Source organism: Calypte anna, chromosome 1, assembly GCF_003957555.1.
Source record: "Calypte anna isolate BGI_N300 chromosome 1, bCalAnn1_v1.p, whole genome shotgun sequence".
NCBI classification, from domain to species: domain Eukaryota; kingdom Metazoa; phylum Chordata; class Aves; order Apodiformes; family Trochilidae; genus Calypte; species Calypte anna.
This window is the reverse complement of record NC_044244.1, coordinates 171,366,522-171,380,894: the sequence shown is the minus strand read 5'-3', so window position 1 is coordinate 171,380,894 and position 14,373 is coordinate 171,366,522. Positions and strand designations below refer to the sequence as shown.

General features: G+C 42.7%; 1 protein-coding gene across 2 annotated transcripts in view; it reads right to left on the bottom strand.

The window, feature by feature from the left end:
- The window catches only part of FAM124A (family with sequence similarity 124 member A), a 43,082-nt gene extending 34,765 nt beyond the window's left edge, over positions 1-8,317 (bottom strand). The window contains exons 1-2 of one of the 2 annotated variants that reach the window (XR_003988549.1): positions 8,231-8,317; positions 7,277-7,328 (exon numbers count right to left, since the gene is read on the bottom strand). Coding sequence is in view for 1 of the 2 variants with exons in the window: in XM_030464885.1 (XP_030320745.1) it covers positions 8,231-8,289 (59 nt within the window). In the remaining variant the exon portion in view is untranslated. Of the gene's footprint in view, positions 1-7,276; positions 7,329-8,230 lie in introns of those variants that run through there. The other variant, XM_030464885.1, reaches the window with a different exon arrangement.
- Between the last annotated feature and the right edge of the window lie 6,056 nt (positions 8,318-14,373).

Here is a 14,373-nt window from a genome sequence, read left to right as displayed (position 1 = left end):
CCAAGCATCCCACGGAAGGCTTCATTTAGTCTGCACTTCTGTTTGAAAACAGCCTGGGGGTGTCCTCAATGTACCCCTGTTCAGCAGTTGGCAGCTAATTCAGTATGAATCTGCAATGCTTGTATGTTGGATACAAGTGAGATAACATCTTGCCTTTTGCTTACTGCAAGTCGAAGCATCTTTCTGATACTTCATACTGTTATTTTATTATCCCAAAGTGCTGCAGGCACACTAAAGGACACGGAGAATTAATGAGTCCTGAACCGAGGAAGTGGCAGAGCAGTTACAGGGGGATACAAAAAATGAGACAGGAGGAAAATGGAAAAGATGGAGAGAAAGGAGGAGACAACAGCGTGCTGGGAGACTAATTACAGAGACACATTTTAACAGGCTTTAGAATTGTATTGGGGTTTGTTTTATTCAAGATGCTATTTAATTCCTGTTTGTTGCATAACTGACATACACAAAATTAAAACCAAAAAAGATAATTAAGCTCAAAGGAGTCTGTCAGCCTCAGATGCTGAAATGATGGTTGTCAGCTCCCTAAGCTCCCTCTCTAGTCAATAAAAGGAGAAGTCTGAAGTGTGTTTTCCCCTAGCTTCTGTCTAGCCTATAGAAACTACATTCCTAATGTCAGACTCACCTAAAGCCAAACGGGATGAATATGAGTCTCTCTATGTGCTCTGAATCACATTTTGTCCTCCCTCTGACTCCTTTTTTTCTCAGTATTTGTTTTGAATCCAGTCCTTAAGAACAAAAATTACAGTGCTAGTGAAATCCTTAATATTTTCAAAATATCATCAGGAACCACTCAGACCCATGACATGCACTGGTAAGTGGCCTAAAAATAATTTTTGTTTTCTGCTTATAGTCAGATATTTAGGATACTAAATTCTGAGGTTTCTCCAAGTCTTTTAAGCTTTTCAGAATAATATATACAACGAACGTTCCCTTTGACAAGATCACGTATTAGAAAACATCTTCTGGGTAATGTACTCTTTCTGAAGATCAAGCAACTTTGTTGCTTCCAATTTTTATCATCCCTGTTTCCAATACCCTGAGTACTGGCTTCTATTAGCTTCCTTGGAAGAGGATTTTCCAGTTAGGGTAACTCAAGAGTAAAGCACTCATGGACCCTAGAGGTGACAGACTGGGGCCACACTGTGGCTCAGAGGTTCTGGGATGGTGACATGGTTTTGCAGTAAGCTATTATAGATAAAAGGAGAGAGACATTCAGGACAGAAACTACTGTTCCCTTTATAGGTGTATAATGAGGAAAAAAGTGATCAAAAAGGGTACTGAAGCAGTGGGAGGTACTGAACAGGAAGGCTCAGTTGCAAGACACATCAGTCTGCAAAGAAATTGTGCTCAGCACTTAGCTCACCAGCAAAGAGGAGCTGTGAACATGTGAAGAGACATTAAAATAGGAATGCAGAAGCTTGAGATAAATGTGAGACCTCGATTCCCTCTAGCACCACTGAAGGATCAGACTGTCTGTTATCAGAGAGCATAGGACCATCAAGAGCACAAACAATCCTGAGCAATCCTCTGAGATCAGCCTGAACTACTCGTTGTTCATTAGTGGTACAGAGCCTCAAAATACCCAAGAAAGGGAGATAGCCCACTTCATACTCAGTACATAGTTGTTGGCACAACTTGCCATTACTGAGTGTGGTCTATAAACCTGAACCCTGCTCTCTGAACCTTTTTCTTCAGGTAAGAATCATGAGTACTTTACACCTCTGAATCACACGAGCAGTGTATCTGTGCCAGTGTCACGCTGTGCTTGGGTCCATTTGGCACATTGAGCAGCTGTGGCACAGCATCACCTGAGCACAGCTCTGGTGCTGACACCTATGCTAGTAAACAAATGTGCTCCCCAACCATCTGGGAGAGGCCAATTCCCAAAAAACAGTCTGCACCTGTGTCATTAAAACCTCTTGCCTTCCAAATCAGACTGGCAAGTGGTCTGCTGAGAATGGTCATAGTATGGCCATGGTAAGGTGGTAAAACAAATCCCTGACCCATGGTAAAACACACCCAGGAATCCCAGGGGAAAGAGCTAGATGGCTGCATCCAAACTGATGCCATCAACCATTTTAATTATTCAGCAGCATGGACAGCTGTCTGGCATGCAGGGACACCCCACATGCTGTTTAATGCACTGGCATGGCTGTAAATAGAGTTTCTGAGCCAGGCAGTGTCTCCACAAAAAGTATCTCCATTGCCAGGACTCCTTAATCCACCCCCCCCCCAAAGCCCCCCAGATCATGGAATGTTTACTACCTTCTCTGCTGTCTGCATCCTTTGCTTGCCCAGAACTGATGGAATGGTGTCTGCTGGATTCACATTTCCCCTGACTTCTCTATCTAGCGTTGTTTCAGATTTCACTGTTTCATATTAAGAGCTGCTGCTTTGCCTTCTCTCCCCCAGAAAGCTCTCCATGGGACACCCGGGAGGATTTATAGCAGTTAAAGCAAAATGCATGAGCCAGAAGATTTAGCTTTGTAGCTCTGCCTTGGGTTTCTTCTCACTGAATTCCTGTGCGTCTGATTACAATCTGTTTCCTTAATAGCAGTCCAATGCAAATCTGTTATCTTCATCCTACTTCTCGTCGTGTAATCAAGACAACCACAATGGAATAAGCCAGAGCAAGTTCTCTCAAAACACTTTGCTCTGCATTTCTAGTTGAGTGATGAAGTCAGATGATGGAGTCACACTCCATACTCAGCAGCTTCCTACCAACAGCAGTGCTTGTGGCCCCATGTAAGAGACATCGTCATCTTCATCACTGAATAAGGATGAAGGGTTGTCTGTAATCTTCCAGAAAACACCTGATGGGGTAGGACCAATCTGTGCTTTAGTGAGCACACCTTCCTGAGTACTCTGCTCAGCCAGAGAACACTCTCCAGTGAAACACATTGGGCTTCAGGTAGCACATTCCTGCCCATTAAAAGCCAGGGGTGTCACCCTGATGGGGTCCTGTTGCTTTTAGCTTACAACAGAAGCAGCCTTAATTTATACCAAACACCTCACCTTCACACAGCTACAGTGAGCAGAGGTGAACCTCACTGCCATCACAGGTGTCAGCACAGACCTCCTTGCCACCCCAATGGGATTTAAAGTCTGTCTCAACCAGCCCCAGGGCCAGAAGGGAAGCAAATCTGCCTGCCCTGAGGTTCAACAAAAAAACTGCTTCTCTGATCAAATCTGGTCAGAAATGGTGCCTTAACCCCATTTTTTGACAAATAGCTCAAGTTTTTATTACCAGAATGTCAAACCAGAGGCAAGTTGTCTACTTTGACACATCTGGAATGATGGATATATGGAAAGTGAAAGTCTAAGCATGAAAAAAGGAACCCCTAGGTAAAAACAGGCTTTAAAATAGGCTTCAGCAGCAATGATTTCTATTCCTGAGAGGTTCTCATAGATGGATGAAATATGTGACAAGAGACTGACATGTCATACTGAAGGGCTACCATACACATGACAAAATCATAAAGGTTGAATACCTTCAAGCTAGAAATGTGTGACATGAAAACAACCTCTCACCCTAATAAATCATTCAACTATTCATTTGATAATTTAAGCAACCCATGAATTACAGTTTTCTTAGTACTGTTTCATTTAAGTGGGCTATACCCTCTTTTTTTATAGGCTTCATTAGTCTCCTATTAGCAATTGTACTTTCTGCTTTAGAGCCACAACCATTTGACAGAACTGCAACAAATAAATAATTTTTTTATCTGCTTAACAGATAAGTTAACAGAGGCCCAAGTAATTAATGAGTTGGCCAGGGTCACACATGCAGCTAGTGACAGCTGCAAGGAAAACCAACAAACATGTATAGAATGGTCAAAAAATTATCATAATATCTGCAAAATTAATTTCAGGGATAGAACCCCAGTAGAAAATTAAATGGAGGGAATACTCCCCTCCCCTTGATTATAACTGTAACCAAACAGTAATGGATTAGGCAAAACAAATATTAAAAATAGCTGCTGCATGATACATGGTACTGTGTCCTAAGCTTCAAGCATTCTTTATCTTTTTTGCTATAGGATTCTCTATATATCATTGATCTGTTCCTTGGCAATTGTCTGCAACCAAAGACAGCATAGTTTTCCTTCTTCCTACAATCTGCAAATATTCAGCAATTAACTACTAATGAATTCAGTTTCCATCACCGATATTTAGGTTTTTAACTTACTATACAGAAAAAAAAACCCCACATTATCTTTCAATAACATCTCTCTATTTTCTCTAATAAATAAATAATTTGAAATATCAGCAGAAAAGTTGCAAATTCAAATAATCTAATTTAAAAGTTATTACCTCTCAAAACTTTAAATGACATAAGTAAGGAAGGAGAAAACTAAGGATTTAGTAATCTAATGATCAAAGTGTGAAGCCTTTGAGACATGGGCTCTCACGGCTATCTAAGGGAACAAGTGAAGTTCTGCTGGGAATTGGCACATTTATTGAAATCTTCATTAATGCCAGCTATCAGGCCTTGAATGCTGATAACAGGACCAAATAAAAGTTTAGGAATCAAAAATTTAAGACCTTTGGTCTCAAGAAACTACCTGTTTTCCACATTCAGTATGGGTCACTCAGGATATCAGTCCTGAATAGAGTGAATTCAGATGGTGCTTTGCCCTTGACATCAGTGGTGGCAAGAATCAGTCTCATCACTTTAAAAGTATATACCTAACAACTTCTAAAAGTGCTTTAGTTTGTCAGCTTAGTTGGTTCAGGCCCAAAAATCTTTGCTCTGCTATTCAGACTGAGGATAGTGAAATAACAGCATTTGTATGGCTTGTAAAATGAAAAAAAAAAATAATTACATTTCTGTGGCTTGTTTTAAGTAACATTATTATTTCCTAGCATTTTTTTTGTTTTCTTTATAATTTGTCTACAGTTCTTAAAAACCATATATTTCTCCTGCCCTCAAGTTCTTTCTTACACTTGTCTTTCCCTCTGCTTGCTTTCTAATCAAAGCCCAAAGACCATTTTCTTCTCCCTAAAATGATAGGTTTTATGGTACAAATCCACTGCTAAAATTATTACCAAAGAAAGCTCTCTGTCTTCCATACTTCTGGGCTAAAAGATATCAGTAGGAGATGAAATAAGATTTTTATAATAAGGTTTTTTATGGCTGAGAAGATATAATTTGTATGGGCAAAGTGGCTTAGACTTTGGATGGCTGAACTCTTTCAAATCTCATTAATAAACAGCCAATATAAACTAATTGGCTTATATGTTCTACTCTATTTAGGTACTTGACAACACCAGGTCAATCCATTTTTATTGGATTTGGGAACTCAAAATACACTATTTTTGTTCAGCAGCCTCCTTGCCAACCCTACTTACTGAGCTAAATGCAGTAAGTGAAACATTTTTTCTAACAGATGAGGAAAATGAAGGTTTCAAAGCATAACTGATCTTGACTGTAGCACAGAGTTTTGACTACTCCTGTAGCAGGAAGCCTTAGCAAAACCTTAGGGAACATACACCCTGTAGAAAACTTGATGTATGCAACTGGTTAGCTGCTATAAGCAGCTTCAGTGCCACAGGCATCAGATAAGAGCTCACACATCACTGCACCCATCATCAAGATGACAAGGGCCTGGATTTACCCCAGTCACTATCCACTACTGTTCCTGGAATGACAGAAAGGGACTACTTGATACAGAACTGTTTCTGAACTACTTTGACATTTGTCTCTCCTTGTGCTTTCAGAGGATGATAACTGAACTTCAAAATAGGAAATTATTATTTTATTTTTTTTTTAATCATTGAAGAACTGGAGAAAAAAAGGAAACCTGCTAACTTTAACAATAGCTATGATGGGACTAAGACAACGCAAAAAGCAGATCTAGTTGGAGGGAAAAGCAAGTGCTGTGAACAGTTGGTTTGGTGAGAAAGCTGAAATATAAACATTGTGAAAGAGACATACGCAACATGCTTATCAGACTAAAATAGCTGCTAAACAGAACTAAAAATAATAATTGAAATGCAGAGACCCATTGCTTTTCAAAACAAACTCCAGAGTAAAGCACTGCGGTTATTAATTGCCATATGCCATTATTCAAATTCTTCAGACAGACTTCTGCTAACCTACAACTTCCAGCATCAAGCCTGGGACAGGGATGCTTCATAAACTCATCAGCTTTAGTGTCTCTGCCAACACTGGACACAAGCAGCTGTTGTGCTGGTCACTGAGGTCAAAAGGCTAATGTCACCAGCTGAGTCAAATCCTTCCAAGTGCCCCTCCCAAGGAAACCCCGGATTTTCTATTCCAGATAAACACAGCAAATTAAGAGTGACTTGACCCATCAGGGAGTTTCTGAGTTTTGAACCAGCCATGAATTCACTGGTTGTTTTGCCTTTCATTTATCTATGTTCCCCAAGGATGAACTAAAACCATGTTATCCCACTATCAGGAAAGAGGCCTGGATTTTTTTGCTTTAAGCTCATGTCATATTAAACATTTTAAAACTCTTCTCATCAGGTGCATCCACAATACTACAACTATTTAAGGTGAAGGAAAAAGTCCTTAACTTCCATGACCACAGAAGAGATTAAAAAAATTACTTTAATAAGGATGGATGAAAAAGATTGTAATATTCCATTCCTACAATTTTGTTGTTGTTTGTTTGGGGGATTTTTTGGTTTGTTTGCTTTTGGGGTTTTTGTGATTTGTTTTTTTGTTGGGCTTTTTAAAAATTTTTTTATTGTTACTTCAGTTTTGGTGCTGTGCACCTGATACCACTTTGCAATAATAGGATTGTCTTTACAGTTTTGTTATGCTCACAGTCTCATAGGAAAGCGTGGTGCCTGATGCAGCAGTAGGTGCTATATTATTCACCAGTGTCAGTGGGAGATAACCTCTGCATGTGCTGTTATGGTAGGAAGAAGGAAAAGAGTCAAAGAAAGAACAGAAAAGCCACCTGGCCATGTTGCAAAAATTAAGTACCTGTCTATGGATACAGCCTCCTGCCCATGCAAGTCAGGCTAGAGAACAAAGGAAATTCTATCAAGGAGCTGGGAGAAATACAATTGGGAAAGCAAGGAGGGAGGAGAATGAAGACCCTAGGAGAGAACAGCGCTAACAGGAGTGGGCAAACTCCTTCTGTCCTTCCAGAGATAGCAAAGGAGGAAAGGTTTGTTGGAGTTCCTACCAAAATGACACAGCAGCAGCAGCATGTAGGACAGGCTGGAAAGCACTTGTGTCTCTCTCCAGTAAAGATGGGCTGAAGATGGGAGCTTAATGGGGGATCCCATGGGTCATCCCTTGTAGCTCCTTGATCTCAGAAGTCATCCAGCTAACAGACAAACACAGCATATCTCTGGCAGCAGGATCACAAATTCATAAAATAAAGTTGTTCTCCTTGACTCAGATACGACACTAAGAGCTTGGACAACTATCAGCAAACTTTACAGCACTTCATAGGTCAGTAGGATGACTCCAACAACTTCAGGGAGCCCAAAAATCTAACTTGCTTTTGTGTCTCTCTGATGGACTATTTTTAAGGAGTCAGCTCTGCCTGCCTGATGTTGTCTGGCTGTCACTGCCGCATGGGACATGCTTCCAGACTACCCTCAACACAAGTTATGCTGGGACAGAGGGGTGGTGCCCCACAAGGCCCTGACCCATGTGTCTGCAGCCCATCAAGCACAGCGCTGGGCCCCACCGCTGAGCCAGCACAACGCGCTTGGAGCACTCAAAAGCCCACAGCTCCGATCCCCCTGGCATGGTCCTCCCCTTGTGATGAAGGAGGGTGATGGGGATGGGGTGGGCGGGGGGACTGGGGGCTTTCCGCTACTCAGCCGAAGCACAAGTTAAATTCCCTGGTGCTTTCAAAGCACGGTGATGTACAACGCCAGGGAATCATACAGGATCCCCAGCCCTGGGGCTCGTGGGAGGGGGGAAGGGGGCACCGAGCTGAGTAGGGGGCTACTGGAGTTCCGTCCCGCCCGTCCCTCTCTCGGTGAGAGGCTCAGCCCAAGGGCACGGACCCACTCCCGCCATCCCGGCCCAGGACGCTCTCGGAGGCGACCGCCGGCAACAAGTGCAGTGCTGCGGCCCCAGCGGGGAGCTCTGGCCCGGGGGAAAGCTCCGGCGCCAGGGGCGGGGGGGAGAGCATCCCAGCGCTTCTCCGCCACTGACCCACCCGGGGTGGGGGGACAATGAGGGCCTCCCGCCCGGCTCCCCCCACTCACTCACCCGCCCGTCTCGGCTCCCGAGTCCACGCATTCGTCCTCGCCGCCGGGCTCCTTCTCCATGGCGGCAGCGGCGAGGGCGGCGCGGGTGCCGGGGGGGGGGGTGAGTCCACGCCCGCCCTCCCGCCGGGACGCGGTGGCTGCCACGACCTGCCCCTGCCTCTGCCTCCTCTGTCCCTGCCTCTGCCTCCTCTGCCACTGCCTCCACTGCCTCTGCCTCCCCTGCTCCTGCCTCTGCCTCCGCCTCTACCGCTGTTCCGTCATCTGCGAGGTACCCGCTGCCGCCGCCCGGCCCGCCCCGGCCCGCCTGCCCGGGGGTCGGAGCCGCTCCGCCGGTCCGGCCTCTCCTCGCTCCCCCCGCCTGTGGCGGGCACCGACCCCCCCCTTCTCCTCTCCTGCCTGCCGCGGGGGAGCCCGCTCCGTGGAGGTGGGGGGCGTCTGCCCCCTTGGTCCCCTCAAAACGCCCCTGTCCCGCAGGGGAAGCCTCCCACCCGCGCCTCTCGACACCTCACCGCGCTGAGGTGGCTGGAGTTTAGGAACTACTTCAGCACCTTCGCTGAACCACTGCTGGTTTTTTCCAGCTTACGAGAAGGGCTGAGCGGTGCGGCTCTGTCCAGCGAGAGTTAAGATGGATATTGGATGGGCGTCCTCACTACCCCTTAGGTTTTTGGAGTTTCCGCCTTTTATTCGAAGTTTTTCCCTGTGCTGAACCTTCTGCAGTCTCCCGAGCGCTACCTGGCACTTGTGCTTTGTCGTCAAATATAGTGATTTTGAAATTAAGACACAGAAGAGGGCAGGGGATGGTTTTCCAGCCCCATGTGAATTTCTGTAGTGATGACCAAAAAAAACCGACGTGATGCAAAAGGAGCATTTTGAATCCTTCCTGTGGAGAAATCCTGATGCAGGAAAGCCTACCAGTAGTGGGGCAGTCGAATTCAACAACATGAGAGTGCAGCAAAAAAGTTGTTGGTGAGCTCCTGTATTCTGTGCATGTCACATATGCCCATCTGTTTTGTATTTGTAGGTGAACACCTTTCTGTTTTTCTGTCGTTTATATAGATACAAATATTCACCCTCATAGATGTAATCAAATCTCTCACACAGACAAAAAAAAAAAATAAATTATTTGATCCACTTGGTCACTGCAACTGTAGAAGATGACAAAAGAAGGGGACAGAACTGACTTGTTAGCTGGGAGGTCAGAACCTGTGTCTCTTCCGAATCAGGTTCAAGCACAAAACTAGGAGGTGGTGTTCTGTTTTCCCCACAATCTAGATATTGTGGGACTGAAAAACTGAAAAATAAATCTACCCCAGAACTGAGAAGCTCCTTCTATTAATGTCTGTGGAATAAGATCAGGTTTGAATACTTGAAGTTTTCTCTTCACAATTCTCCAACTAGCAAGTTACGATCAGCTGCAGGAGATGGCCACTTGCAGAAAGTGATCAGAAGTTTAAAAAGTTTTTAAAAAGTAATTTTTTACCTTCTTTTTATTCATTGTGCCTTACAAGAAAGAAGAAAAATAGCAAAAATCTCAATATTTGAGACATAAGATGGACCAAAATATAAAAATATACTTCCAATCTTACATTGGGAAAAGAATTGATTTGGCATTGGCAAAAGAAGTGCTAAACTGGTCTAGTTTTCCATTAGCACTTTTTTAGCTATGGAAATCCTCAACTAGAACATGTTGCTCAAAGGCCCATACAATCTGGCCTCAAACACTTCCAGTGGTGGGGCATCACTGGAAGTCAGTCCATTGTATATGTCTGGTGATTTTTAGAGAACTTTGAGCCTCTAAAGCCTGTAGTATTTATCAAGAATTAGAAAAAAAAAACATATAGGAAAGCTGGCATTTAATCTGGTTTGAATATCTGGCTAGATATGCTTGCGTGTCATCTGAAAGCAGTACAAATGATTTTTTATTTTACATGGATGACTTCATATAAACTTTACTATAAAAAGTACGAGGTATTATAAGATCTAGGTATGGAATAAGCCACTTTGACTACAGCCCCTCTTTTGCCTTTCCCCCAGTGTGTTGGTAAAAGTTAGTTTGGACAAAATGTCATAAAAAGTGCTCATACAGAACAGTCCTGTAGAGGCACCTGTGTAGGAGTTCAGAAAATATGAAACAAACTCTTCTATACTTTGTGGGTGGTAAATTGCCACCTAAAGCCATTTACTCACAAAATTAAATGCATACCATTTATTTTAGGACTGGGACCATAATCGTGTGCCTGTCTATGAAAGTAACCATGGCATGAGCAGGTTCTCTGCTTCCTTGTGTTTGAATCATCATATTCAGGTAAGAGGCGTTGGCATGTTTTCAGACAAAATGTGATGTTAAGAGACATAAATTCTGTATATCTTGATTCTCAGCTTGGGCCTCTGTTTTTGGGAATGAATACATATACATTCTCCATCAACTGCAATGTCAGGGGAGGATCCTGAGCCCCTCAAGGGAGGGATCAGTGGTCTATGTTACAAGGACTGGACAGAACTTGATGTGTCTCTGATTCTTAGCCTATGCACATTCATTTATTTAGTTAGTGCAACCATGCTTAAAAGCAGGTCACTTCCATTTGCTTTTAAACAAGATTTCAAAGTGAAATAAATTGACTCTAACCACTGTGGAACTGATTTAAGATGTAACCAAACCTCCTTAAATATTTAGAAATAGGTTTAGTTAAATTGATACATTTCTGTATGTAAAATTTTAGGTGGTCAGCTAATAGATCTTTTCCATCTCTGACTTTTATTATTCTAGTTAGTTATGTTTAAGCACTGGCATATGAGAGGATCTGGAACAGATTTTATGCTGCATTTAAGATTAATTTATTCCATCTGTCCCAGGGAGGGAAAAAAGAAACATTTGAAGGAAATATATAATTAAGATAGTAAGTAAAGCTACCACAAACTCTAGGCTCTCTTATTTATATATTTGCCTCATTTAACTCTGTTTCTTTCTGGTCTTTTACATAATTATGGTGAAAAGGACACTTCTCTGTATTCAATTCCAGGCATTTCAGAGGTTTTAATGAACGAGGTGTTAAGTCTCAGCCTCTACTTAGATTTTCTCTGTTACCTGTGCTTCACTTTATCTCCTCTGTAGGGTGTGTTGAAAAGAGAAGTTAACTTCTAATTACTCTCTCATACATATGAAGCCATGATACTGTTTTAAAGATAAGGATATAGTGAAAATATTCCTATGTTAAATTTCCCCAAATTTCAAACTTTAATTAAATAGCATTTAATAGCAGTGCTCACAAAGGCTGACAGACACAAAAGTATCAGGAGGCATCTTCAGAGAAACCAAACTAGTAAACCACTCTGTTTTTGAAACCAAATTAACACAGAATATGGAATTAATACTAGTTCCTCAGAAAGTTCTCTTGCTTCTAGTAGCATAAGGCCCAATCTAAAATAGGACTTAAGGAACTTAGAAAAGGATATGGAGTGAATTTCTTATGGGTATATTAAAATCTTTCAGCCTGGTTAGCCTGGTAAGTCCTAGAGAGTGGCTAATTAGGTGCTATCCACCTTCTGAAGGAAACTTTACCTATGCCTGTTGCTCTGTGCCCATGTAGGACAAAATTCATTGTCTTAGCTCATACCAACAAGGTTAAACATCACTTGGCTGCAGCTTCCAGTCCTCCCAGGACAAAATCCTGGGAGCAGAACCTCCTCCTCATCCCTGACAAAATAGTAACCAAGAACATGGTGTGGGAGACTGATAGCTGCAGTCTGGAGCTGAAGAAAGGCAGAGTGGGAAGCTGAAAGATGAACTGTCTCACATCACACGGGTGTTAAAACAGAAGAGGAAGCAAAAGCATCAATTTCCCTGATGAATCCACACCTGGATTCAAATTGCAATCTCCTTTCTGCTCCCTGAGTTTTGCATGCTGGGCTATCATCTTTCCTGCACCAGCCATGAGGATAGAGTATAAGCAAAAGAGTGTGAGTTTGGCTCTCCAGACCAAAGAGGAGCGACTGAAAAGAAGTCACTGTTTTGATCCATATCCCATATGGATGTTTTGCCTACTATGGTATTATTTAAGGGATGTTTCTACCTTTTCCCATATATTTCTTTCTATACAGTGGCAGAGCTTCACTGTAGGGTAAGGAAAGAGGAGAAAAATGAGTCCCTTTCCGGACATTCTGAAATTCTGGTGGTAAGATTGTGCTGCTGGGAAAAAAAATTACTCAATTGAAGTCTTTTTATGTAACATTTTGGATCTCTCACTTTCTCTGTGCAATTTTTTGGGAATAGATGCTACTGCAGTCCCTTATGGCATTATACTATAAATTAAAGAGTCCTTCCAGTTTTTGAGAGGCAGAATACGGAGCTGGATTAGCAGAGCATTCAGGACTGTAGATGAAGTTAAGGCAAAGATGCTAAAGGATAGAATTTTTAATTCCCAACAAAACTTTTCAAAATGGACTATAGAGATGCCATCTCCATCCTCTGGATGGATGTCTCCATCCTCCACCTAACTCTGGAGGCAGAATCTCACCCATAATAAGGGGTTCTGGATTCCATTCTTGGCACTCTTCCACCCGCTCTAGGTGTTGCAGTGATGAACTTCTCAGTTTACAGGATCTGGCATTTATAGAAAAGATTTTCTCCTTTAGTGCTCTCAGAGGAAATCAGCATTCTGCAGGTCAAGACTTTGTTAACATTCACTACTGGACTTAATACGCTGAGCTGTGAATTAAAAAAAAATGGAGACAATTTCAGTTTTGGAAGAAGGAAGGGAGTTATGGCTTGGCATCTAGTTCAGTCTTCATGCTAGGTCAGCCCTAAAGGGCTGACTTTCAGACTGGTAAATGTTGCCAAAATATTTGCGGCCATTTCTCACATAGACTGTTGTGTTGCTGGTTCTTTTCAAGGGTTATAATGAGGTCAGTTGCATTTGTGGTAGGTCTCAAGCCAGACACCCAACCTCCTAGAATTCTACAATTTTGAGGTAAATACAACTATGCACCAAAAGCTGTTTCTTCAAAGCACCAGGGCAAGGGATTTTCAGTGGAGTTTCAGGGACCTTGGTTCCCAGGTTTCACTTTTTAAAGTTTAATTCGAAAACCCTTGTATGCACACTCCTACCAAAGGTCACGGTACAGTGCAGCAAATATGTATTTTATAAGCAAATTACTCTTTTTTTACTTGAGTTCTAGTATATTAAATTTTTTATTGAAAACTTCTAGCACTCAGTAACAATGGCTATAAAAAACTTGAGAATTTGGAGTCTGTTCCTGTATCATCCTGAAGCCCAGAATTCAGTGGCTGTACAAAGGGGAGCAGAGCTGCACCCCAGCTCTGTTAAAGCATCTGGTTGACTAAGTTGGGTGATGGAAGGAACTTCTCAGGGGATGTAAAGTCAAAATGAAGCTTCAAGGAATTCCTGTTACCCCCACATTACAGATTATGTCATTCAAACAGATATTTCAGTGATTGTAGTCAGTGGGTTTGCTGAGTGTATGTGCCAGGATCAGCTCCCAGGCTTGGACTTTGCAGCAGTGGCTCTGTTCCAAGCAATAACAAATCAGTCTCTGGGTTCTGTGAGTGGCCTGGCTGCTACTGCCATCCCAGATAAAGTATGAGAGGTGAGCCTTTTCTCCAAACCTTGACCTAGCCCTCAATGGCATGAGGGAACCTGGAAGAGCTTAGCACCCATTTGGACAGCCCTGAATGTGGAAAAACCTGGTGTACAAGGGCTACATGCCACAGTCATGTTAAGGGATGTGGACGTCATGCAGGTAAAATCCACTTATTCTTGTCACCAGCTGCTGGTGTTCCTTTGGTGCCCTGCAAGAGAGTGCACCAACACAATCCAAACAGGGTCACCTGGGACTCCACTGAGATTGGGAGGTGTATTCAAGATCTCATGGACTTGTGTAGACCTACAAATTTGCACAAATTTCCAGGCAGTCATAGCTCACTTGGCTAGAGGCTGATCTGATCAGTACTAGCTGCTGGATGGAGAATGTGGTTGTCTGCTTTGGACTTGTTGAACTAGGGAGGAAAGGCTAGAGACAGAGTGGGTGTTAAGGGATACTCAAGTGTTTGCTTGGTTTCTTCCACAATGGAAGTGTTCAGAGTGCAATGGCACACATGCATTGCAGTGGAAATGTTCCAGTTGTCAC